General features: G+C 39.6%; 1 protein-coding gene across 3 annotated transcripts in view; it reads left to right on the top strand.

Moving 5' to 3' along the window:
- The window catches only part of banp (BTG3 associated nuclear protein), a 48,397-nt gene that overhangs the window by 5,757 nt on the left and 18,843 nt on the right, over positions 1 to 23,797 (top strand). The window contains exons 4-11 of one of the 3 annotated variants that reach the window (XM_026919960.3): positions 1,739 to 1,938; positions 2,032 to 2,136; positions 2,459 to 2,661; positions 5,676 to 5,915; positions 8,096 to 8,257; positions 10,023 to 10,150; positions 11,627 to 11,698; positions 15,910 to 15,954. In XM_026919960.3, the coding sequence (XP_026775761.1) occupies positions 1,739 to 1,938; positions 2,032 to 2,136; positions 2,459 to 2,661; positions 5,676 to 5,915; positions 8,096 to 8,257; positions 10,023 to 10,150; positions 11,627 to 11,698; positions 15,910 to 15,954 (1,155 nt within the window). The remainder of the gene's footprint in view (positions 1 to 1,738; positions 1,939 to 2,031; positions 2,137 to 2,458; positions 2,662 to 5,675; positions 5,916 to 8,095; positions 8,258 to 10,022; positions 10,151 to 11,626; positions 11,699 to 15,909; positions 15,955 to 23,797) is intronic. The other 2 variants (XM_026919961.3, XM_053237079.1) reach the window with 2 other exon arrangements.

A 23,797-nucleotide genomic window follows, 5' to 3' on the forward strand; every position in this document is an offset into this window, starting at 1 on the left:
AAATGAGTCCCTCAGTTGTCCTCAGTGTGAAAAGATGGATCTCAAAATCATACAGTCATTGTTGGAAAGGGTTCAAATACACAAAGAAAACCAAAGAATTTGTGGGACCTGAAGGATTTTTCTGAAGAACAGCAGGCAGTTTAACTGTTCAGGACAAGCAAGGGACTCATGAACAACTATCAGTAAACAAAAAACACAGCTGCGGATCATTCACGTAACAACACAGTATTAAGAATCAAGTGGATGTAAACGTTTGAATGGGGTCATTTTTATAAATTCAACTATTATTTTCTCTTGTGGACTATATGTAAAGATCTTTTATGTGAAATATCTTATTCAGGTCAGCACTAAATAAACAATAACATGCATTTTGTATGATCCCTCTTATTTTGGTAAAATAATTAACATTTTGCAGATTCTGAAAGGGGGATGTAAACTTTTGACCTCAACTATGTGTGTTTTTTATATATATATATATATTTATATATTATATATATATATATACACACACACACCCACACACGTGTGTGTGTGTGTGTGTGTGTGTGTGTATATATATACACTGCAATAAAAGGAGTAAAACACAATGAGGAGTGCTCTTATCAGAAAATAGCATCACTTACATTATATTAGTTCATTGGATTAAAGTGGATTAAAGTGGATTAACATAAGCAGGGAATTAGCCTTGCAGCTGAAGACATGCGGTTTTAAGGAAAATTAATCAACGTCTGACCTAACAGATTCAAGAATTCAGCAGCGCTGTGGCATAACAGGTGGCACTATACTTTGATATACTTGGCATTAATGAACAAATCAAGGCCATTAAAAAGAAAGTATGTGACAGTTTTCATAGTGTGAGGTGTTCCACTCAGTTAAAGTGTGGGTTCAACCTGCCCTGACATATAAACACATACACAGTTTGGATTAGTTGCACTAGACCGTGAATCATGCAGCATGGTAGTGAAAGTAGAATGATCCCTGACTGCTTTGCTGCCTCTGTTCTGGACAGCTTGCAGTCTTTGAGGAAATCAATAAATTCTCATGTTGTATTGGGAACGTCTGCAGCTGAATTTCTCCACCAGTCTGTCTGTAATCTAAAGTTAAAAATAAGTTGGGTTATGCAGCATAACAGGGATCAAAAGAAGAGCAAATCAGGAAATCAATAACAGAGTTTCTCAAACAGAATAAATTCCACATTTCAGAATGGCCATTTTTCCACTGACGTTAATCCCTTTGAAATTCTGTGCTATGATCTTAAGCAGGCTATTCATATGAGAAAAAGTATGCATGGACTGAAACTGTTTTGTAGAGAGGAATGGGACACGATGCCCCCCAAATGTTGTTCAGTACTGACGAGCAGCTACACAAAGTGTCTGGCTCATAGGTTGCCCATAAAAGATTTTTTTAACTAAATACAAAATTTGAGGGTTCACATGCTTTTTCCATTCATAAACTTGATTATTTAAACCTTTCGGCAGTGTAAAGTGTTATGTGTGTTTTTTATTAAGTCCGACTTTAATATATTACGACTTAGTATAGATGAAGACCAGATTACATTTTACGAGCCATTTATGGAGAAATCCACATAGTTCTAAAGGGTTCGTAAACTTTTTTCCTACCAGCATAAATTCTAGGTAGATCAAAGTTTGATGAGAGAGTAACACGAGAGAGTAACATGATACTTTGCTAGATGTTTGATCAATTTCTTATGTGGGTATACGTCTGGCTTTTTTTTCAGGCAATGCTAATGTCCATCAGCCAGGCTATATGCCAGAGGCTGGACAACATGGAGGCAAAGCTGCAGATGCTGGAGGCAACATGTAGGGCCTTGGAGGAGAAGTTTGATACTGTGATGGGGAAAAACCCAGGGGCTATTCAGGTGCCAATGGTGGCTGGATCACCCTTCGGTGCTACACAGACGTGCGACAAAGTTCGCTGGTGAGCAAAGCATGAATATGATGTGTACGACAGGAAAACATGTCTTATGCCACTTGAGTTTCATTAACAGTTTCCTGATGGTTGTGTCGTCAGTGTGGTGCCCCAGACCAACGTGGTAATGAGCAGTGACCGTCCTAAACCAGGCCAAGAGGAGCCTCTTCCTCGCACCACAGACTCACTAGAGAATCTTCTCAGCAAGTGAGGCATTTCATGATTGGTGTTCCGTGCATATTTTCAGATAACTAAAATCTCCACACATAAATCATTCATTAAAAGGTTAATAGTCTAGTCATCATTGTTATTACCTTTTTACTACAGCTATATATGTATAGGATATAAACAAGAAACTAGATTGAGTTCGGAGACCTTGCTTTAATTAAGCAACTGCTCTCAAATCATGGTTAAATAACATTTTGTGGTTTCTAGTTTTTAGATTTTAATTAATACAATAGGTCATTTCAGAACACTGATTGTGTCTTGAAGCCATGCTCTTACACTTGACTTTTTGTAACATGTTTAGTGAGTCAGTAACAACTGAATATTTGGCTGACAGTACGGTGGGCAGAGGGAAACAAAAAACAATCGTCCTAAAGGTGCCAGGGCCAGAAGAGAGTCAGGAGGACCTGGAGAGTGGATCAGAAGCCAGCGACTCTGTGTCCAATAGCGGCCAGTCCTCAGCACAGAACACCAACAATGTCACACTCATCACACTTAACTCAGAAGGTGAGAGGCTGCATTTAGAAGATGGCAAGAAAATGCTTCAGACAGGTTTGCTTCACTTCTTTACTTGATCTGGTTCTTGGTTCTTGATGTCTTTTTAGATACTATGTGAGAAGTGGCACTACTTCCTGAGAGGACTAATCAGCGTGCGATTGTGGTACAAGTCGTGTAAAATATTGGATGCGGGTTGTGTATGTGTGTGTGTGTACAAATCACTATGCTGGGTGCTCAGGAAAATGTATAGGCTTTTTGTTTGTCCGACCAAGTAAGCTGCTGTAATATTGTCACCAGGAGATGTGTCCACAGGGGAAAAAAGAAAAACCCTCTTTTCTATGTCTTTTCTTGTTAATCAGAGGTAAGACAGACGTTGTCAATGAAGGGATTAGACAGTGAGCTGTGAAGTGATTTTGTGAAATTGATTAGCCCTTGTTAAATGTTAAACAGTAGGCATGTATAAGGGAGGTTTTTGTGTTTTTAAAGCAGTTTCAGACTATTTCTGACTGTGTAAGGACTATGTAAGCTCAGGAATGGGCTAAAAGGGCTGGTTCTGATTGAAAAGCTTCTGCTTTTGCTTTTATTATTTGTTGTCAGGTTTGTGGTTTCTGAGAGAGACTTCGTGCAATTCACAGCCATTCCGGTGCATATATCCTATTATTTGAAGCTGTGAATTTTAATGAGAGTATGTTTGAGTAGCTGCAGGGCGTCATGAGGTTTTTAAAGAAAACTTTTGTTCTTCTTCATTCCACATGTCTTCCCTGCTTTCAACTTTTGTCATTATCAGTCACGTCTTGGCTCCATCTGTCAACTTGGAGTGGAACAGACTTCTCAGGATCAAGCCTATCACACCAGCTATCTTTGTGCATCCGTAGCGTTCCTGCCGTTTTCTCCTATCAGTCAGGCATCTCTGTGATTTTCACTGATCTTCTGTTGGATGCATCAGACAAACTGGACACCCCGATATTATCATTCTTATCTATAGAATCGTTCGATATTTTTTCTTTGTTTTTATTTTTTGCTCTGCTAACAGCTTCTTTTTGAGAAATATAAAAGTCTTGGATTTAGGTCCATGGGAAAAGCAGGATGGAGACAGTATTGTTAAATGTGGTTCATTATATTCTAGTTTACACGGTGTTTGAAAAATCACAGTAGTAATTCTCTTACTCTGCACTCACCATACGCATCTTATTAAGTCCGGAATAGTAAGAATAGTCAAGAGAGTCTTTTTTTAAACTTCCCCTCTTTAGGTATAAATATTGACCACCAGGGGGCAGTTTTGTATCAGGGCCATAAGCAAGTGAAACTCTCTGTGGCATGAATACTTTGGCTACAGATTTTTCTGTAACCGGGTTGGGGATTAGGGGATACATTCACAGTATTTCTTTCCCCAAGTAGTCTTATTTCTTCAAAGACATGCACTTGTCTGCTAGTTGTCAGGCAGCGTACTTATGTGCATAGCAGGTCATAGACACAGAGACTAAATAAACAATTACTACGTTTGTGTATTATAAACAGTGAAGCACATAAACTATCCCACCTAATATAAAACATGATCGAAAAATAAACAAGATGGTTTAATGCCGGGTTTCCCAAGCCTGTCCCTCCTCCACATTTTTGCTCGATTAGAGATCCTGGAGTACCAGCTTGTCTGTGTTCTTAATTGCTTGGTTCATGTGGTTTATTGCAGGACTGAACACTTTGCAGCTTCTCTCTAGATCTGTCATGGTTATTATATGAATGACTAAAGATGTTTTATTTAAGCTGCTTGCTATAATTTTGTTTAGACCACCATTTCTCCTTGGGATCAATAAAGTGTTGTCTTATCTTATTGAATCTCAATTCTGGTTGGTCAGAAGGTGTTGATTAATTGTCTGTAGTAACAGCTCTGACTGTTGGTCCGGCTGCAAGGGTTGTATGTTTGTGCTCATTCTAATATATTATCATTTCTCTAGTAACCACTTACACGGGGACTTGGCGGATGCTCTACGTAACCGGATTAAAAACGTCCACAATTGTTGTGAATTATTCTGTGAGGAGAGGTTTATTTTCGAGTCTCCAGTATCCCATTCAGAGATAAAGCTGTAATAGTTCATTTCCTACAAAGTCTTCAAGACGGAGGGCTTGACGGTTTTGCTGTAACATGACAAGCTGTATTTTTTTTGTCTTAATGAAAAAGAGAGGCTGGTGAAGAAACAACTGTTAATAGCTGCTGTAATGTAAGTGATAACATGACCTAACTCGTTTCCTGGATGTTCCACAACATTAAATGTAACTATAAATGGATGTATGATGTGTTCTTTAATAAATACAAATTGTTAGTGTTAGCAGTTTGCTGTGGTATAAGAGAAATAAAACACTATGGGACATGCTGTTATAGTAAAATAATCAGTGTTGGGGTGGCAACCACCATGTTGTTGATGATTTTCGTGTAACAGTATGCCCTGTCATGTTTCATACTTTATATAACATATAAACGTATACCATATATTATTAAGTAGAGCTGAAGCAAAACTAAGTATCTGTCTAAAAACGAGAAGGGTACAGATGTAGAAAACGGACAATTCTGAGGAACAAGTGTTTAATTATAAGGAGGAATTTCTAATGTGTGTGTCTCTCTGGGGGAAAGTTTTAATGGAGATGATTTACACACTATTACTGCTTAATTTCAAACTTAAGCAGTAATAGTGTGTAAGCTTATTTAGAATTGTGTAATATGATCAGATCTTTCACAATATTTGGATATTTATTGGGCAGATGTGCTTCTGTTGCCTACTAGTCACATATACACTTTATTGACAAAATTTAAAAATGTCAAGAGACTGTAAAACCATTTTACTGCCATTGAGGAAGTTTTGTGATTCCGAAAAGAAAAAAAAAACACATTGTTTGGAGGGGGAAAAACACTTTGTTTTCCTGTTGCATTTTAAGCATCCTAAATTAATGTGTTTGCTGGCATATGAGGAAAAAATAATTAACGTGATGATCATGATGGTCTGCTCCTCTTGCGTGTGTCTGTGCAGAGGACTATCCTGCAGGAACGTGGCTCGGGGATGAAAATAATCCGGAGATGCGCGTGCGCTGTCCCGTATCTCAAAGCGACATGTTGCATATCAGCAGTAACTGCCGCACACCGGAGAAGATGGCGCTCACACTGCTAGACTACCTGTTTCACCGTGAGGTGCAGGCCGTCTCTAACCTGTCCGGCCAGGGCAAACACGGCAAGAAGCAACTAGACCCGCTCATGATCTACGGCATCCGTTGTGAGTATCCCACCCACAAGTTCACACACACACATCTAAATCTACACACTGTGCTGTAGCCTTTTACACACCATGTGATAAGGAACCAGTTGAAGGAGATCAAAATTATTAAAACCATTATGGTGGGTTTTGCCTTCATACCTTCTCTTATGACTTCATTCTTATTTGTTCAGATATTTTCACTGGTTTATTTGTTTCGCAGTGCTGTTAAGTTCTCGATCCTAATTGGTCAGAAGGTCGATTCATTTTCTAAAGCAGCACAGCACTGACAGTAGTGCCGGCTTTTAATGTACTCATTCTAATATGTTCTGTTATATACGTTTAAGCCTAAAACAATATTTTTAGTATAGTAATGAAGTACATGGACTTTCATATTTTCTGTCTTTGGAAATATAACATGCTGAATTTGTGCTTTTGCAGAGAAAGGCTGTGATTTGTAAAGAAAATCTAAAGAATTACAAAATGCAGATCTGCTTAAATGTTAATTGAACATTTATTTACAGTGGGATTTGCTGTTAGAAGACCCTATTCCTAAAGCCAATATGCTCTGGCATGTCTCACATCACACACACTCATTTTTTTGTTAGAGTATTCTAACAAAAAAGTCAAAGCCCAATGTTGCAAATTTAACATGTGAAGTGATCCAGCATGAACCTAGAACTTATGGTGCTCTCAGGCTCTAAGTTCTTACTTCTCCCCTCAAAGCAGTTTAAGACAACTTGAAGTTAATCTTCATCTGCTGTGATATGGTACAGACTGAATGTCAAAGGAAATTCTAAGTGGCATTCACAGAGATTGTGTCACAGAGTAGAAGTAATGCACCAATGATATTGAATGGAGGACTGTGATAAATGATGAGAGCATTGCTTTCAGCCATGACCTTTCCAGCAATAGACTTTACTATAGTAAAGTTGATTTGAGTGAAGTCATTTAAACATTAAATAAATCTAAATCACACAATAAACTAACTGCTAAAGATGACAAGGTTTTAGGTATGAAGGATTATTTTCTCTAGCATCCAGAAGGTAGTGTAGTACTTTCATAACATAAAGCATAGTTTTCCTACATACGTTGTAGCGTGAGTATGCCAGTGTTTATATTCTCTGTGTATGTAAAGGAGATGAATAGTATGGAATTTGTGGTCTGCTGCAACTGCATCTTTTGTGCATACACTCACTCACACACACACACACACACATTGCTGAGGCATGTCTCAGTGTAGAGAAGTGATAGCTGCTTTGATAGCTCAGCCACACCCAGTCACATTCATCCACACCCTTTTGGTTAATTCGACCACCCATACTCTCAGTGCCAGTGTGACCTGCTTAAGCTTTACTTCAGCTCCCCAGCGTCTCGCTAAACAAACTAGACCCAGTGTGTAGCTGTACACTCCCTTATTGTTAGTATAATGGTTGGGGTTTTCGTTTTCTTGTCATACGCTGGGTGTGAAGCTGGATCAGGGCTGTCAGAATGAATATCTGTGTGAATACTATTTAGGTTTGTACAATAAAAAAAAAATATTCACACATGAATGTTTCAAATACTGTATTCTACTTTGTCACTTATCATAAATATACAGAAGCATGTTTTTTTTTTTTTTTTTTTTTTTTTGACTTCGACTGTCTTGATCAGTGATGTAGAAAAATTGGGTCAGAATAAAGAAGTAAAGAATCATTAATGGTATTCTTTATTTTTACACATTTTAATACATCTATTTATTAATAAAATATTAAAAAAAAAAAAAAAACAAACAAATGTTACATGTAAGTAACATTTACCTCTCACTTTGTGCACAAGGGCAATGTCGTGCTGGAACATGTTTGGGCCTCTGAGTTCCAGTGAAAGGAAACTGTAATGCTACAGCATACGAAGATATTCTATACAACTGTGTGCTTCCAACTTTGTGGCAACAGTTTGGGGAAGAACCACACATGGGTGTGATGGTCAGGTGTCCACAAACATTTGGTGATATAGTGTTTATTGATTAGGATGCCTGCCTGTGGCATAAGATTTGAAGGTCAATGAATATTCAACTTCATTTATATAACTGAATAATAATTCAGATTTAATTTCAAATTGATTTTGACAGACCTAAGCTGAACTAATTATAAATACTTAATTGAATTCTTGCCCCGAACAATTTTAAGTTTTTAAATCGTAACAATTTTTGTACTGTATAGGTCATCTGTTCCACAAGTTTGCCATCACCGAATCAGACTGGTACCGCATTAAACAGAGCATTGACTCCAAGTGTCGCACAGCATGGAGACGGAAACAGCGTGGCCAGAGCCTGGCAGTCAAGAGCTTCTCCCGCAGGGTACCGGCTGCCCGCACTGGCGCAGGTAACAGTGCCATGACCAAGACATTATGGCATTGAGGCAGGTTTAAGTCTCTTGTTTGATAGTTTCTGTGTGTGAGGCTCAGCTGCTCTGCACTCTCAAGAGAAGCTTCAAACTCAGAATGTGTGAGTCGGCAGTGTTTTCAACAACAGATGGTTGTAATCGCAGCATAATGCTTCCCGTCCTGTTTCTTCCTCTTTGAGATCTGTGGGCTACCACTTCTGACCTGCTGGCACACACCCCAAATATCCTGTATAAGCTCACCATAGTGGCCTGTAAATGCGCGCACACACACACACACACACACACCCCGCAGAGCTAGCATTCTGCACTCCTTTGGAAACAGTAGTCTCTGCCCTGTTGTTTAAGCTGTTATTTGGTGAGGATGCAGGGGACAGTGAGGGGTAAGTGCTCGCCTCGGAAAAGCACCCGCACAAATACAGATCATTATAGGTCAGTATAAAGCAAGTGGACAACTTTTTTCAGCACAGTTGTCATTTGAGGCCCCATGTGGATTTCACAATTTGAATTTATATTATGTCTATATTCAGAGAGACACAATCCACATTAATTTGTCCGTGGAACCTCGTTTTACTCTCTGTCACCTTATGTAAGTCTGTTGAAACACACGTTTTCAAAAATGACGCTTGTTTTTTCAAAGTATCTGAATAAATGCGATATATAGCAAAGGTTATTGTCATATAACTATATCAGTTTTCTAGTTGAGTAAAAAACAATCATTATTAAAATAAATATTATAAATAGTTAACAGTTTTCAACAGGCATCAGTCATGCTTTTTTTGCCAATCTCAGGCATTTATTGTGCTTATAGTGCACTAAATCGTATGGATTGAAGTATTCGTGAATACGATTTTTACATGGCTTTCAGATAATGTGAGAAATGCAAATATTAACAATCAAGCAAACTTTACATTTTTAAATAAATAAAAATAAATCTGAAACATTAAAGTTTGCTACCTCATGTTATAATTTTTTTTAAATTGTTGAGATTGACTAGCGTTGTATCCAGGGTGTATTCTCGCCTCATGCTCAGAGTTCCTGAGATAGGCTCTGCATCCACTGTGACCCTGAGCGGAATAAATCAGTTACTGAAGATGAAATAATGAAATTCAAATGCAATCTTTGAAGAAAGTGGTTAATGTGAAGTTTTGCTGAAAGTACTACTTGTGGTTGCAGCTGGTCAGTAGCGTGTTATGCCCAGCCTAGGTGTGGCTGCTGTTGACCACTGTGATGATAGTGAGTGTTTAGGCTATGGGGCTGCGTTTACTTTTGACTGCAGGGGTACAAGTGTGTTTTGATTGCTCACAGGCGCGTCCATGTTGTGTTTTCAGTGGTGGTTTATGCTGTATAAACATGTGTAGTTTGGACATTACACAAGTGTGTCAGGAGCGCGTGATGGGGTTTCCGCAAGTGTGAAGCACATGTATGCTTGTATAATTGCTATAACGTATATGTGCAGCATGTGTGGCCTGTATGTATGCATGTATATGTTTGCTCAAGTCTTAATGTATTGCTTAGCATGTAGGTCATGTGTAAGTGTGAGAGATTGTGTTTATGAGAGAAAATATGTAGCATGTCTTAACTGCGTCATCTTTCCAGTTTATTGTTAATGTTAAGTAGTCTATGTCTCTCTATCTTTTCCCCTCTTTCTTTCCCAAAGTAGACACTTGACATAGAATTTGCAATCCTTTTATGAGGAATGCAAATATGTAATGTGGTGTGTGTGTGTTTGTGCGTGTGCATACAGAGGGGGTCTCGGTAACAGAAACAGCATCTTTGGAGAGCTCCACACAGCAGGCCCTCCAGTACGCACTGGCTGGTGCAACCCAACAGGTCCAGATCCACCGCATAGGAGAAGATGGACAAGTGCAAGTAGTGAGTACACACACACACACACACACACACACACACACAGCACAGATGCTTGTGAGTTCCTCTGGTGGGTATTTGAAACAATCTAAACATTTATGCGCTGTCTTTCTTCCCCAGTTTCTAACAGTTGAACACACACGCTTATCTCCACAGGAGAGTGTGTGTGAGGCCCTGTGCTGCGTGCATGTGCTTGTTAATGTTAGTGTTTAATAAAGCTGAGCTTTGAAAGTGGAACACTTCCTGTGCTCCTCTCAAGAGCCTTTCAGTGACCTATGAACCATACAGCTGCATTTGGTCACCTCCTCCCACACACGCACACACAGTTTCTTTGACATGTATATGTTTCAAATTAATAAGGTGGGGTTTGTGATATATAGCCATAAGCTTGGCAGTTTTTCTTATTTTCTAATGATGTGACCATGATGAACAACTATGATCAGCAGCTAATAGTTGTAGTTAAGATTTACTTTTTCTACAGTTTAGAGTGTTATACATGTTCCTTCACTCCTTCATGACATGGCAAAATGGTCAAAAAGAGAATATTAAGATATTAATAGTGATCCAGTTAAAATTATATTTTGAAAGGTGATATAAAAAAAAAATGACCCAAATTGCATATGACTTTAGAGACTTTTTCTGCTGCTGCTGCTGTCTGGCAATTTTTTCCCTTTCTTTCTTAATGTTCGTTTCCACTGTTGATAATGGTTTTCCTAAACACTCTATATCTTTGCTATATTCTTCTCCAGCTCAGTGACATGGCAATATTATCTGCTGGTCTTGTAGTAGTGGTTTTGCTCATTCTTCCTATTGACTTTACTGCCTGAAAGGTGCCTAAAAAGACTGCCAAAAACATTTGAGTCTATTCAAGAACTTGAAAAAGCCGGGTGCTGACTGTTTTAAATCATTAGACACTTTCATGAGAAACATTGAATTTATCTAGAGCAGGTCAAGAGGGATGCAAGAAGCAAACACAGCTGAAACAAAAACTGACCCATCAACTGGTCCTGGGAGATGAAGGCATCAAGCTCTAAATCATATATTCATGCCATAAGCATGTAATAATACTGGGAGTAATGATATATTAGTCATCATAACACTCAGAATGATTGTGAACACCACTGAATTTAATGATATTGTTTTCTGTTGTAGTACAGGGAGGTAGAAGAGATGTGAAAGTCGGAGAGAGAGAGAGAAAGAAAGAAGTAGACCGAGCAGCCGGGATCTACTGTTTAGCAGTTATTAGACTCCTGATATTACACAGGAGCTTAGTGGGAGCAGCTGAGGCTGAAGTTTACAAGGGCAGTTAATGCACTAGAGGAAATGTAAAGCACACGCACTGGCAGGACAAGGCCTCTGATGGCTGCTACGCGAGTGCTGGCTTTAATGTGCACAGGAGAACCAAGCAAGGCCTCAATTTTATGCCTCAGAACAGCTGCCAGGACACACACACAAACTTGCTCTCTTTATTTCCCCTGTCAGTTTCCACAGGGACACCTCCATATAGCTCAGGTGCCACAGGGGGAGCAGGTGCAGATCACACAGGACAGTGAGGTAAGCATCCCTGCTTCTAGATTTGAATTTTTTTTTCCTCTCCCCAACCCCCCTTCTTTCACTCTCTCTCTCTCTCTCTCTCTCTCTCTCTCTCTCTCTCGCTCTCTCTCGCGCTCTGTGTGTATGTAATACTGTGGTTTAGTGTAGATGTCACTGATTTCAGAAAGTGGCACACCCATTCAGATTGAAGCTAAGCCAGCTTTTTTTTTTAATTTAAGTTTATTTTTCAAATCGTAGTCAAACAAACCTTTTTAAGGGGGTTTTGGGAAACGTGAGTACTTTTTTCTGTCTTTAGTTGAACATTTAAAGTACACATTGTGACAGATTCAGTAACCAGTAACTAAGCCTCATATGATCGCAAACACCTGAAGCTTATTAACATGCAATCATGAATTGCAGCGGTTTCATAATGTAAGCGTCATTCCTTGAGAATAATGATCACTCAGAGAGAATTATTGTCTCCTTCAATGCAATGCAGTGCCTTTCATTTCCTGAGGTTTTGGAATCACTCGAGAATAAATTGTATAAGGAGTAACTGCATGTGATTTACATAATATCCATCTGGACACAAATGGCGCAACAATAATCATATGTTAAGCCTCAAGGAGCCAGCTGTATATAAAAGAATTAAGATGTTATCTGAGAAAAAGGAATAAAGATAATAGAGTAGTTTCCTGTGGGTTCGAGGGCCCTGATTGGCCTGATGCGAGATGCAGTTGAGGGCTTTTCTACTTTCACTAGCTGCTCGCTTTCTTCACATCGTCTTCATAATCAGTGTATCCCTGTTTCTTCTCTCTTTTTCTGTTTCCTTTCTGTTCTTTCTTCTTTCATCTTTACACTTCCAATGTTCCTCTAATTTGTCATCTTTATTTAGTCTGCTCTCCTCTCTGTCTTTTCACTGTCTCAGTCTTAAGCCATATCCACTCTTACTAAAGCTTTTAATACAGCACATTCATCTATATTTGTTTTTTTTCCCTGTTGTAATCAGTGTTATGTTCTGAGATCATTAGGCAGGAGTGGAAGCTGGGGCAGACAAGGTAGTGGTAATATCAGGGTTCTGTGCTAGTGACCGGAAAGTTGTGGGTTAAAATCCCAGAAAGATCAGTTACAGTTGGGCCCTTAGCAAGGTTTATCACACACATCTACTCAGCTGTGTATTTAAATTGATTTCTTTGGATATGTTGCATTTGGTAAACGTGTCTTTTAAACAAAGATGCTGAAATGGAAAAGGGACAGCTGTTCCAAAAGCATAATTTGTGGTGAATTAGGAACTACAAGTGTCTTATTTATGGCAGTAGGCTGCAACAATTCCAAGCTGCACTTCACATATAATCTTTGTATCAAAAACTTTAAAGTTACCCCAAAGAACATATTTTTTAATATTGAATAATGGCTTAATGTTGTCGTCCTACAAAAATGTTATGAAAAAAAGAGAAAAGGCAGAAGAACTGGAATCAAGAGACATGCACAAGAGTTGGTGTTCCATTAACTGCATTTAGCAAAACATGATTGGTTCTTATATTTTATGATGCAATAGCATTTGCTTGAGATATTTTTCAATGAGATTCTTGAACAGAATGTGACAACACACAGTTTTCAGTATTCTCATAGCCATCAAATGAACTCCCCTGAAAGGATTTAAGCATCACAAGATATTTTAGAATGTTTACCAAACTTTAACAACTAATCTTGACCTGCTTTTATTTCTAGTGAAATATTTGACCTTTTTTTTTTTTTTTTTTTTGTGAGAATTAAAATGTATAGCATTTCATGGTGACTCAGTGCTCTGTTTATTTCCAGTCCGTAACCAGATGGCTTATTTCTGGCTATGCAAAAGAAAAAAAAAAAAACAGTTTATGCAACAATTTGGCCTAGACTGGAATACAAACTGAATTTATGGGCAGTTCCCTGAGACTGAACTTTCTCATATTATTTTGCTGTTTGTGGCTTTTGGACAAGCAGATGCATTACATTCTCATGAATTTTGAGATATTTAGAACGCAGATTTAGAACCAAGCAGATGGTCTTGGGTGACTTGTGGATCAATTCCAGTCATGGCACTGAAGAGTGACACATGCTGATGTTTCGCATTAATGATGCTGGGTAAGGAATGTGACATGTAAAATCTCAGATATAGACACTATAAGGTGTGCTTTGGTTCTGCTTGATCCTATCAGTAAATATGATGGTAACATCATAGGATTATGCAACATTTTTGCCTAATATTTAAATGGTGGGATTATATTCATGTAATATATCTGGGCTATGATCATAAGGGGGTTCATGAAAGTGTTTTCACACTGGAAAATGTTCTTGGCTGCAAAAAGTTTGAGAATCTGTTTTCAAGCTTTAGTTATTGGCTACTCAAAAACTGTTATGTTTTATAATGTTGCTTCATTATTTAACCTGATAGTCTCCCGTGGTCTTATTATTCAGTTATTTATCCCAAAGTATATTATTCAGTACCCACTATAAAACAATTTAGTTAGAGGAATGTAGTCATGAGAGTTATTGAGCATAATATTATAAGTGTTAGACCTATTTAGTCTTTTCATTTTTGGTCAAAATTTTAGACCTTTTTTCATCTTTTAGCCATTTTTACCAAGTTTTTGGTGCATCTGTAATAAACACAGTTAACTGATGTTACCTGTATACATGTCTAGTACATGTCTGATAGCTGGTAGAATTCATAGATTTTATTCCACATTAATGAACTTGAAACATTCTTCAGCACATCTTTCAAGTGCGAAAAATCAGTGGAGACAAGAGCACCAGGCGAAATGTTACCAAGGGGCTGGACTGTCAATCATTCCACATTCATATGTCGATTATGCTGTTTGTGTTATGAAAAAAATAAAGACAGCTCTTTTGGCATATTACTGAGTGATAATTTATTCTAGCATGCACCGATGTTAAAATTCAGAGCCCCTACACTAAATACATTAAAGTTGACAGTCATATAAATATTTATTTTTTCTGTATTTTCCATCTCACCTCACAATTTGAATTCCTCTGATGTAGGAGGAGAATAATGATTTCTTAGTCTTTATAATGCTATGAATGATTGTAAACACCACTGAATTTAATGAAATTGTTTTCTGTAGGTAGTTTAGGCAGGTAGAAGAGATGTAAAATCAGACAGATTTTAGACATTTTCAGACATTTGTGAGTTAGCAGTTATTAGCCTTTTGATATTACACAGGAGCTTAGTGGGAGCAGCTGAGGGTGAAGTTTACAAGTGCAGTTAATACACTAGCACTGTAGTTAATGCACTGTAAATGAGAGAGACTTTCCAAAACACCACACTAAATGCATGCAAATGTAAGCAAGAATGCCATTAATGCAGAGTTGATGGGCATATTCCTAATGAAACAGTGAGTAGTGGGGGGAGAGAAAATCTATATAGGGTTTTTCAGTTCACTTGGGGAATGCCAGACAAAGTTTTTCTCCTCTTTTAACTTTAGTGATATTGTTTGTTGTTGGAGTTCAAAGCTGGGCCTGCCTCATCAAAGCCATTTGTTTAAAAGTTTGAAAAGGAAATGAGCTCTTATTCCCTGCTGCTCACATCTCCAGTGTGTTCGAGAGAGGAAGTCTGTGTGTATACTGTATGTGTGTCTGAGAGCGCGTGTGTGTGTGTGTGTGTGTGTGTGTGTGTGTGTGTGTGTGTGTGTGTGTGTACACGTGTGTCTGTGCTTCCTTCCTGCCAATATTTAGATGAGAAAATAATGGGAGATCCTATACACAAAAGATGAATAGTTTGCTTTCTTATTCTTCCACAGCATTATGTGTGTGTGTGTGTGTGTGTGTGTATATAAATGTGGTGGTTGTGCCTTTCTTCAGTGCCACTGTGTGCTCATTTGTGCTTATTGGAGTGACTCACATTTTTCTCTTGTGCGTGTGTTCTAGCCATAAAAAACACAAAAAAACCAAACCAAAAACCAACATGAAAGCTCAAAAAGATTAACGTGCTGACAGCTGGAGGTCTGATCACACACAGTAGATGACCAAATAGCCTGATTCAGGATGAGTCACTGAAATAAAAAGTTGAAATAAAAGAGTTCACATGACTGTTGTGTTCTGATTGCTCATCTAAAACACGTGGGGTTTAAAGGGAGGAACCTGGTAATACCTGTATAATCTATTAGTACATGTGTGTGTGTGTGGAAAGTCCACTCATGCTTCGGCTGTAATAATGCTTGTTTCTTTTTCAGGGCAACCTTCAGATCCACCAGGTGCATGTTGGGCAGGATGGACAGGTAATACCTTCCTCTCTCCATCACATACACTTCTCTCTGTTTCTGTCTGTCTGCCTCTCTGTGTCTGTCTGTCTGTCTCGTTCTCTTTCTCTCATTCACTTTCTCTTTCTCCTTTCTCTCTCACTCCCTCATGCTCTGTCTCACTCTCTCCTCTCTGTGTCTCTGTCTGTCATTTTCACTATCCCCCCCCCCCCTCTCTCTCTCTCTCTCTCTCTCTCTCTCTCTCTCTCTCTCTCTCTCTCTCTCTCACTGTTCCTCTCAGTCTTACATGCTCTCTTTCTCTGTCTGTCATTTTGTTTATGTATCTGTCTGGCTCTCTCTATCTGTTTCTCATTCACTGTCTCTCAAGCTCTCATTCTCTCTCTGTGATTACTCTTTCTGTCTCTCTCAAGCCCCCCCCCCCCCCCCCCCCCCCATCTGTCACTCTGTCTTGCTCACTTTCTTTTGCTCTCTGTCTGTCTGTCTCTCTCTCTTTCTCTCTCTCTCTGTCAATTTAATTCAATTCAGTTCAATTCAACAAGCTTTATTGGCATGACATTTACATATACAGTATTGCCAAAGCATTAGAGGAAAGAGAAGAACTGTTATTAACAAACATGTTAGTTATAACACTGAGTGTCCATGTAGAAACATGGAGATGAGAGAATAGAAATTAAGTGTTAATAAAAATAGTGACTTAAAGAAGTAAAATAAAAACCAAATAGAAGACAAACAGGGCTCTCTGTGTGTGTGTGTGTGTGTGTTTGAGTGAGTTACTCACTGTCCCTCGGATTGTGGCCGGCAGATATGTGCTGTCGTGCTAAAACACAGCTCTCCTTCATTTTGGGCAGTTTGTCAGTGCTGGGCAGAAGGGAGAATTGGGGGTGTGTGATTTGAAAAAAAATTTTTCAAAGCGTTTGAATTTGTTACACTCTGTTAGAAAGTGCAGCTCTGTCTCGGCTGTATTGCTGTTGCACTGTGTACACACTCTCTGCTCTGCAGGGAGCCATGATTTCTTATAGCGGCCTGTCTCAATGGCCAGTGTGTGTGCACTGAGTCTGTACATTGCCAGAATGGTTCTGTGTATGTGCTCAGTCACTGTGCACAGGTAGTCAGCTACAGCGTGCTGTCGATTTGTGTACCAGTTGGTGTTGTCTGATGAGGTCTCTCTTTTTGTCTCTCTCATTCTGTCTCTCTCTGTCTTTCTCTCACTGTGTCTCTCTTGCTCTGTCTCTCTGTCTCTTTCTGACTCTCTCGCTCTGTCTTTTTTTGTCTCTCTCTCTGTCTCTTTCTGTCTCTCTCTCTCTCCCTCTATCTCATGATGTGAAACAGTGCTCTTCCTTTATCTTAGCTGTCTTAGCTCTGCGCCCGCTCACATCAAAGAGGCCTTAAATCAAAGGACACAAGTGCAAAAGTCACAAATATACACACCATTTACGTCACATGTTGTGTATGCATGACTGCAGTTGTAAAAGTGTGTGTAGTAGGAAGATAGCATCCTGTATAGGACTACTCTAATTATACATCACATTATGTACCTCATAAGGCCTGCGTTTTTCATACTAAATTAGTACTCTATAATGAAGATCACAAACATGCATCTTTTCTAATTCGATCCAAATCTACATCAGCCCATCAGACAAAAATAGGTTATTAATTTCCACTCCACCAAATATTAAGCATCTCACTGTATGATGTTTTACATTTTCAGTTACCTAATTCATTTTATTAATTTAGAAAAGCAATTTAATTCTTAATGTAGTGCACACTGTGTGTGTGTGTGTGTGTGTGTGTCCTTACATGTGCACTTCTATGGTTAAGTGTTTAAATGTGTAGTGTATAGAAAGCACTATTAGCTAAAGCTTTTTTTTTGTATACTATGGTTGTGCTGCTTTGGAAAATGACCCAGCTTTTATTGTTTTGACTCTGTGCTCCAGCACACTGGATTTGAAATGAAACAATCACCATGAGGTTAAAGTGTAGATTGTCTCCTTTAATTTGAGTGTATGGGCACCCATATGAGTTGAACCATGTAGGAATTACAACACTTTTCATACGCAATCTTCACATTTTACTGGATCAAATATAACTGAACAGTTAATTGGCTGCTGAGTTGTTTTTGGCTGACTGTGTGTCGTTTTAACGCTGCTTGATGCACAAGCGTGGCATTGGCATCTTGAGTTTGTTACTGCTTTGTTTCAACATGAGGACCAACAAAGTTTCGATTCTAGTTAAGTAGGTCATCCTGAGGAAGACAAATCCAAACAAATCAATTCGAGACATAGACAAAGGATTAGACATGTCAAAGCAAACTGTTTGCTATACCAACCACAAAAATTTGTTAAGAAGTGAAAATACACTGGTGAGTTTGTGGCCATGGAGCACCGCAGGAGTGAATGGATCAAAAATACTTTCGATCATCAAGAAAAATGTTGAAATAGCAAAAAGCAGTCTCCATGTTTTGAGCGGAAACTTGTCAAAGACTAACACAAAGAGATGTTACAGCAGCATGGCATCAAAGGATGTATACTGTTAGAAAACTTAAAACCATTTGGGTTCTTTGGTCATCCCTCTAGTTAAACCCTGAAAGGTTCTGTGTAAAACCCTACAACAATGTGTTTCCTAGTTAGAAAGAGTTCCAAGGAGAATAAGTTTATGGGGGTAAGACCGTTTAATTACCAAACCAACCCACAAAGAATGCATAAAGAATTTCCTTTCTTTCTTTCTTTTCCCCATTTTTCTCCTCAATTTGGTCATCTCCCAATCCGCACCCATGAGCTCCCCCATCATACAGTAGCTACCAACTAGGGAGGGTGAAAGCTAACGTTCTTCCTCCAAGACACCTGAAGCCAGCCAACCACCTCCTTTTGAACTGTTGCTCATGCTGTGTCGCAGTGCAGCCTAAAACACATAAAGGAGTGCACGCTATCCGCTCTTCCACATACATGAACCCACAAATGGGCATGATTGGCTAGTAATGCAGTGATTGACAGGGGAGAGAGAGTATTACATCCTTCCAACCCAGAGAGCATGGCCAATTTTTCTCCCTGCTGTGGCATCACAGGTTGTCTCACAACGATAGGCCAAATAATTCCCTGTTGTGCAGCTCAGGAGCTTAAGAACCCTGCTTTCTAAGAGCATAGGCACAAGATAAATCAACAAAGCCAGGGTACATTTTGATTGAATTTTATATTTAAAAGTTTTATGGACAGTTTTAATTGCCCCTAGGTGTGAATGTGTGTGTGCCAGGTGTCCTGTGATGGACTGAGCAGACCCTGACCAGCATAAAGCAGTTAATGGAAATGAATGAATGCCTATATTAACTAATTCTGGATTTTTTTATTTCATGCCCACAGAGTTTAATGTTCTTAATGGGCTAAAATGAGCATGCATTTTGCTCAGTGTTGATAAGATTGGACCCACAAAATCTCTCAGTATGACTGCATTACAGACCTGGCAGAGCATCACCAGGGAAGATGTCCAGTTTCTGGTGATGACTATTACAGTCATCAATTGCAGTGGATTTTCAAACAAGTACTACACACGACAGTTTTATGTAAAAGAACAAAGAACGGATGATGTATAAAATGGCTGTGTTTCCGACATGGTTTATTCAATATACATGTAAATCTCTTTAATTAGATCTGATGTTCTACTCTTTTACCTCATCATGATTATTTCATGTCAAATGTGCAGAAGCACAGAGCTAAAACAACAAAAACCATGCCACTACTCAATTGCTTACAGACTGTCCTGTTAAATGATGCGATGTGATGTTCAGGCCAGTGCAAACACACAGTAACTTATTCCCGTAACCCTGTGTTCCAGATCTGGCTCTTTAGAAACTCAGACACACAAACGGCAGAGCCATTTTTTCCTTTTCTGAGTGTGATTCCCATGGCGAGAAATAAAAATAGCTGTGAAAAATGTCAGCATTGTTCTGGTGGTAGCATCCTCGCTACCTTATTGATGTTAGAGCTCTAAAGAAGGGCCTGGCAGGAGACAGGAGAGCACAGAGCAGTTTGTGTCTTCTGCCTTCTGTGTGTATATCTTGGAGGGAGAGAGAGTTTAGTTATTAGGCCCGAGACCAATTGCGGTTTATTTCTCTGGACCTCCTCCACATCTCACTCCACATCAGGTCTCTCCGTCCTGTCCAAGCATTCTTCTGTGCCTCATCTCCGTCCTCATCTTTCCTTTTCATCTCTGTGTGCTATAGTTAGATCCCCTCTCTTCTCCTGTCTTGGTCCTGCTCCCAACCAGTGGCCTCTGCTACAGTCTCAGCAATGTTCAGCTGCACAGGACCTCGCCTGACAGTGTGAATACTGCACGCACTTATGATATTTCACTCCTATATGGTTTTCCTAGTGTTTGAAGTTTATGGTGGTCCGGACAGCTTATTGGTCATAAATAGTAAAGTGGAAATGTTGGTGATTTTGGTCAGTGTTGTGCACAGTGTTGAAAAGGAGCAATGTTTGATTAATGATTGAAGTGCAGTTCAGTTCTGGGCTTCTGGTTGCTAACAGTGTTGATGTGTTTCTGGTCGTTCTTGGTCAAGGTCATGGCTCAGCCATGTCTGGGTCAAATGTGAGCTCAGCGATATTGCATAAGTCAAAGGTTATGTGGGGCTGACAAGAGAAAGGTTACAGGTTGTTTGGCAGAGGGGTTTGTGCTTGTTCAGTACATGGAACAGTATTTGGAAATAAAACTAAATCATTGGATTTAGGTAGTTTTTTTTTTTTTTAATGAAAAAGGCTTCCGACAGGGTTCTTAAGACTTCTAACTATCATCTCTGAATCCTCGCTGCTGTAGAGTTCTACCTTGACTCTGAATCCTCGCTGCTGTACAGTTCTACCTAGAACTTTTAAAGGTTCCTCCAGAAGGACAAACTGAAGCACCCCTAGAGTTTGCATTTACATTTATGGCATTTGGCAGACGCCCTTATCCAGAGCGACTTACATTTAATCTCATTTTTTATACATCTGAGCAGTTGAGGGCCTTACTCAAGGGCCCAGCAGTGGTAGCTTGGCGGTGCTGGGGACTGAACTCATGACCTTCTGATCAGTAGGCCAACATCTTAACCACTGAGCTACCACTGCCCTTTGCCACTTCCTTGAGGGAAAATTTTAGTAAAGCTAAAAATAAACAAAACAAAAACAGATAAACCATGCTTAATGTGATTTGTATATTTAAGATAGATGAACACACTGTAATTCGTATACTGCATTTCATTCTTCCTTCCTGACTGCTCCTTTAACTGTCACTGAAGAGCTTGCCTTGAATGAAGAGATTTACAATCTGCCAGCAGCGGCGCTGAGCATCACTCGTCTGTCCAACGTCTGTGATCAGAACAAAACAGCCGCTTTTCCTTAAAATTTTTCTGAGAGAAAGAGTGAGAGCTTTTTTTGCTCTTTTATCTGATAGTTCCAGTCTCTGTTCTTTGATCCTGCCGACACCAAGCCACAGTCCACATCCAGATGGAGAGATAAGAGCAAAAGACTGATGATGCGGCAGAGTGGAGAAGGTGGCGAAGGAAGAACATGTCTCTGGTGTTGCTTAGCTCAGAGAAATCTCTTCCCCCAACACAGAACTTTAAGATGTATATCATTAAGGGTTATGGATCATCATGCAATTGTACCTTCTGACCTCTGTCAGGCAGCATAATGCTGCTGATGCTGAGACTATGAGAGTACAGAAAAAGAGTGGCCAAAACCGCAGATAGTCCAATGCTCTGAAAGTTATTCTTACATCTTTCCTCATCTATATGTCTCCCAGGAATCACTCTGGGCTCAACACTCCTTCCCCACAAATCACTTCTTTCAGTAGATTAGGTCAGTTTCGCTCAAACTGAGTGCTTTTGTACAGAAAACTGGAATGTTCAGGTTAAACACAAGCCCTCATTTAGTTGTGCCCCTGCTGGGGTCACATTCTGAGGAATGTGTCGACACTTATGATTCTCCTGAGAGAAGGAGGTAAAGAAGGAGGAAAGGAGGACTGGCTGAAAGAACAAGGGAGGAAGGTTGAGCAACCTCCCGGATGAGCCAGCACCTCCCGGATGAGCCAGGTGCACTGTTGGAAAGGCTTGATATTTCCCAGGCCAGGAATCCTTTGAGAGTTTCTGCTCCTACACTGGATGCAGTAGACACTGTGTTTAAACGAAGGTCTTCAAAGACCTATATCTTGGATCTTGGGTGTCGGAAGACCACTGCAAACTGAATGAATTCATATAGAGTTTCGGGTAACCTGGTTACAGGGTCAGTGCAGTGTCTCAGAGGGGCTAGATGTGTTTACGATTAGGAGCCACAATAGGCCTTAAGGGTGTGCTTCTCATTCACATGTGTTTCTTTTGTTTGTGTCTGTTGTGGTGTTTTTTTTTTTTTTCATAGTATTTTGATGAGCCAGCATTTATCCCCAGTCCATGCTGAATTGATTATACAGCATCTTAAAAAGTTGTGTGTATTTATTCAGTCCATATCCAGCCTCAATGATGTCACTGCTCTTATTGACTGGTAAGATTGTGTATGAATACTGTGTGTGTATGTGTGTGTGTGTTTGTGTGTGTGTGAGTGAACGTGTGTATGTGTGTTTTCTGAGCCAGTGATTCAGGTTTCCTACATGTTAACATTAAAACCAGATGTTTTGAGTCTTACTAGGCTAAGTACCTGCTTAAGAACTTAAATTCTCTTGGATTTAACCCGGGATCTAGTTGCTGCCATAACTGAACCTCTGGAGTGCTACCTTCTAGACTCTCAATTAATTTACCTGTCTTCCTAGTGGTGTCATGAGGGTATGATGGTAGTGCAAAGCTTTTCTCGACTTAGGAAAAATTAAACTGGCAACAGCAGAGCTCATGTTACGCCATCAAGTGTGTGAGATGTTGAGCTCCTAATGGAGTGCTTCATATTTCAAAGCTGCAGTGGATCAAGGTATGCTGTGGTATTATAAAACCGAGGACGCTGATGGGATCAGAAGGCTTTACCCAGACGCACTCAGGAGAACACATTAATATGATAAGGCTTTAGGGGTAGTGTGCGCTGACTTGTTAAAGAGAGCGATTGAGAATACCTTGTGTGCATGCATGCATAGTGGTTGATGAACAGTTCTAATTTTGGTCATTTGAGTATGCAATTGAGCTTGTGTTTGCTTGGCAGAGTCAGGGAGCTGAAGGAACCTGATGCCCCTGCTGGAGTGCAGTGCTCTGGGCAGGCAATTGGAGCCTGGCTCCTTAGGCTTATGGGTAAAGGACTCCAGATGTCTCTGGTAGAGTTTCTGTGTGTGCCTGTTCCAGAGAGCTAAGCGGCCAGCTGGCCCCGGTGCTACACACTTATGGGAGCCAAAGAAAGAGACGCAAACACACTCTATCTTTCTCTCACTGCTTCATTAATGACAACACAGTCTGGCTGTCTCTGCCTGTTGACATGAGTGGAGAAAAGGATGATGGAGGCAGTGCTTGTCAAGCATCTTTTGTTTCCTGTCCAGTTGGAGAAAGTGATAAGGCTTGAGGAGTGACAGGCTGTGAAATCATCCACTGATTAAAAAAATAACCAAGGCACTTATTATTTATGTATGCCGCCATGCGTGGTCCTTCATAAGAAACAAGATAAAAAGGCTGTTATAGTCAAATAGTGCTCAAATGACTTGAATCTGGTCCTACTTATAAATATCTCCTTCTGTGCAATGGTGGTATAACAGAATTTGTATCTTGATATAACAAAATATTTGAGAATCTTTCCTGTTGAAAGTGTGTATCCAATCCCAGAAAATTAGAAATATGAATTCTCAAGCAATCCCTATCCAGTGAAAGGTTTAAATGCTGAAATACGTTTAACATTACGTAAACCTAATGCAAAATGATAAAAGCTGGGTT

The sequence above is a fragment of the Pangasianodon hypophthalmus genome, chromosome 9 (genome assembly GCF_027358585.1).
Source record: "Pangasianodon hypophthalmus isolate fPanHyp1 chromosome 9, fPanHyp1.pri, whole genome shotgun sequence".
Classification (NCBI taxonomy): Eukaryota; Metazoa; Chordata; class Actinopteri; order Siluriformes; family Pangasiidae; genus Pangasianodon; species Pangasianodon hypophthalmus.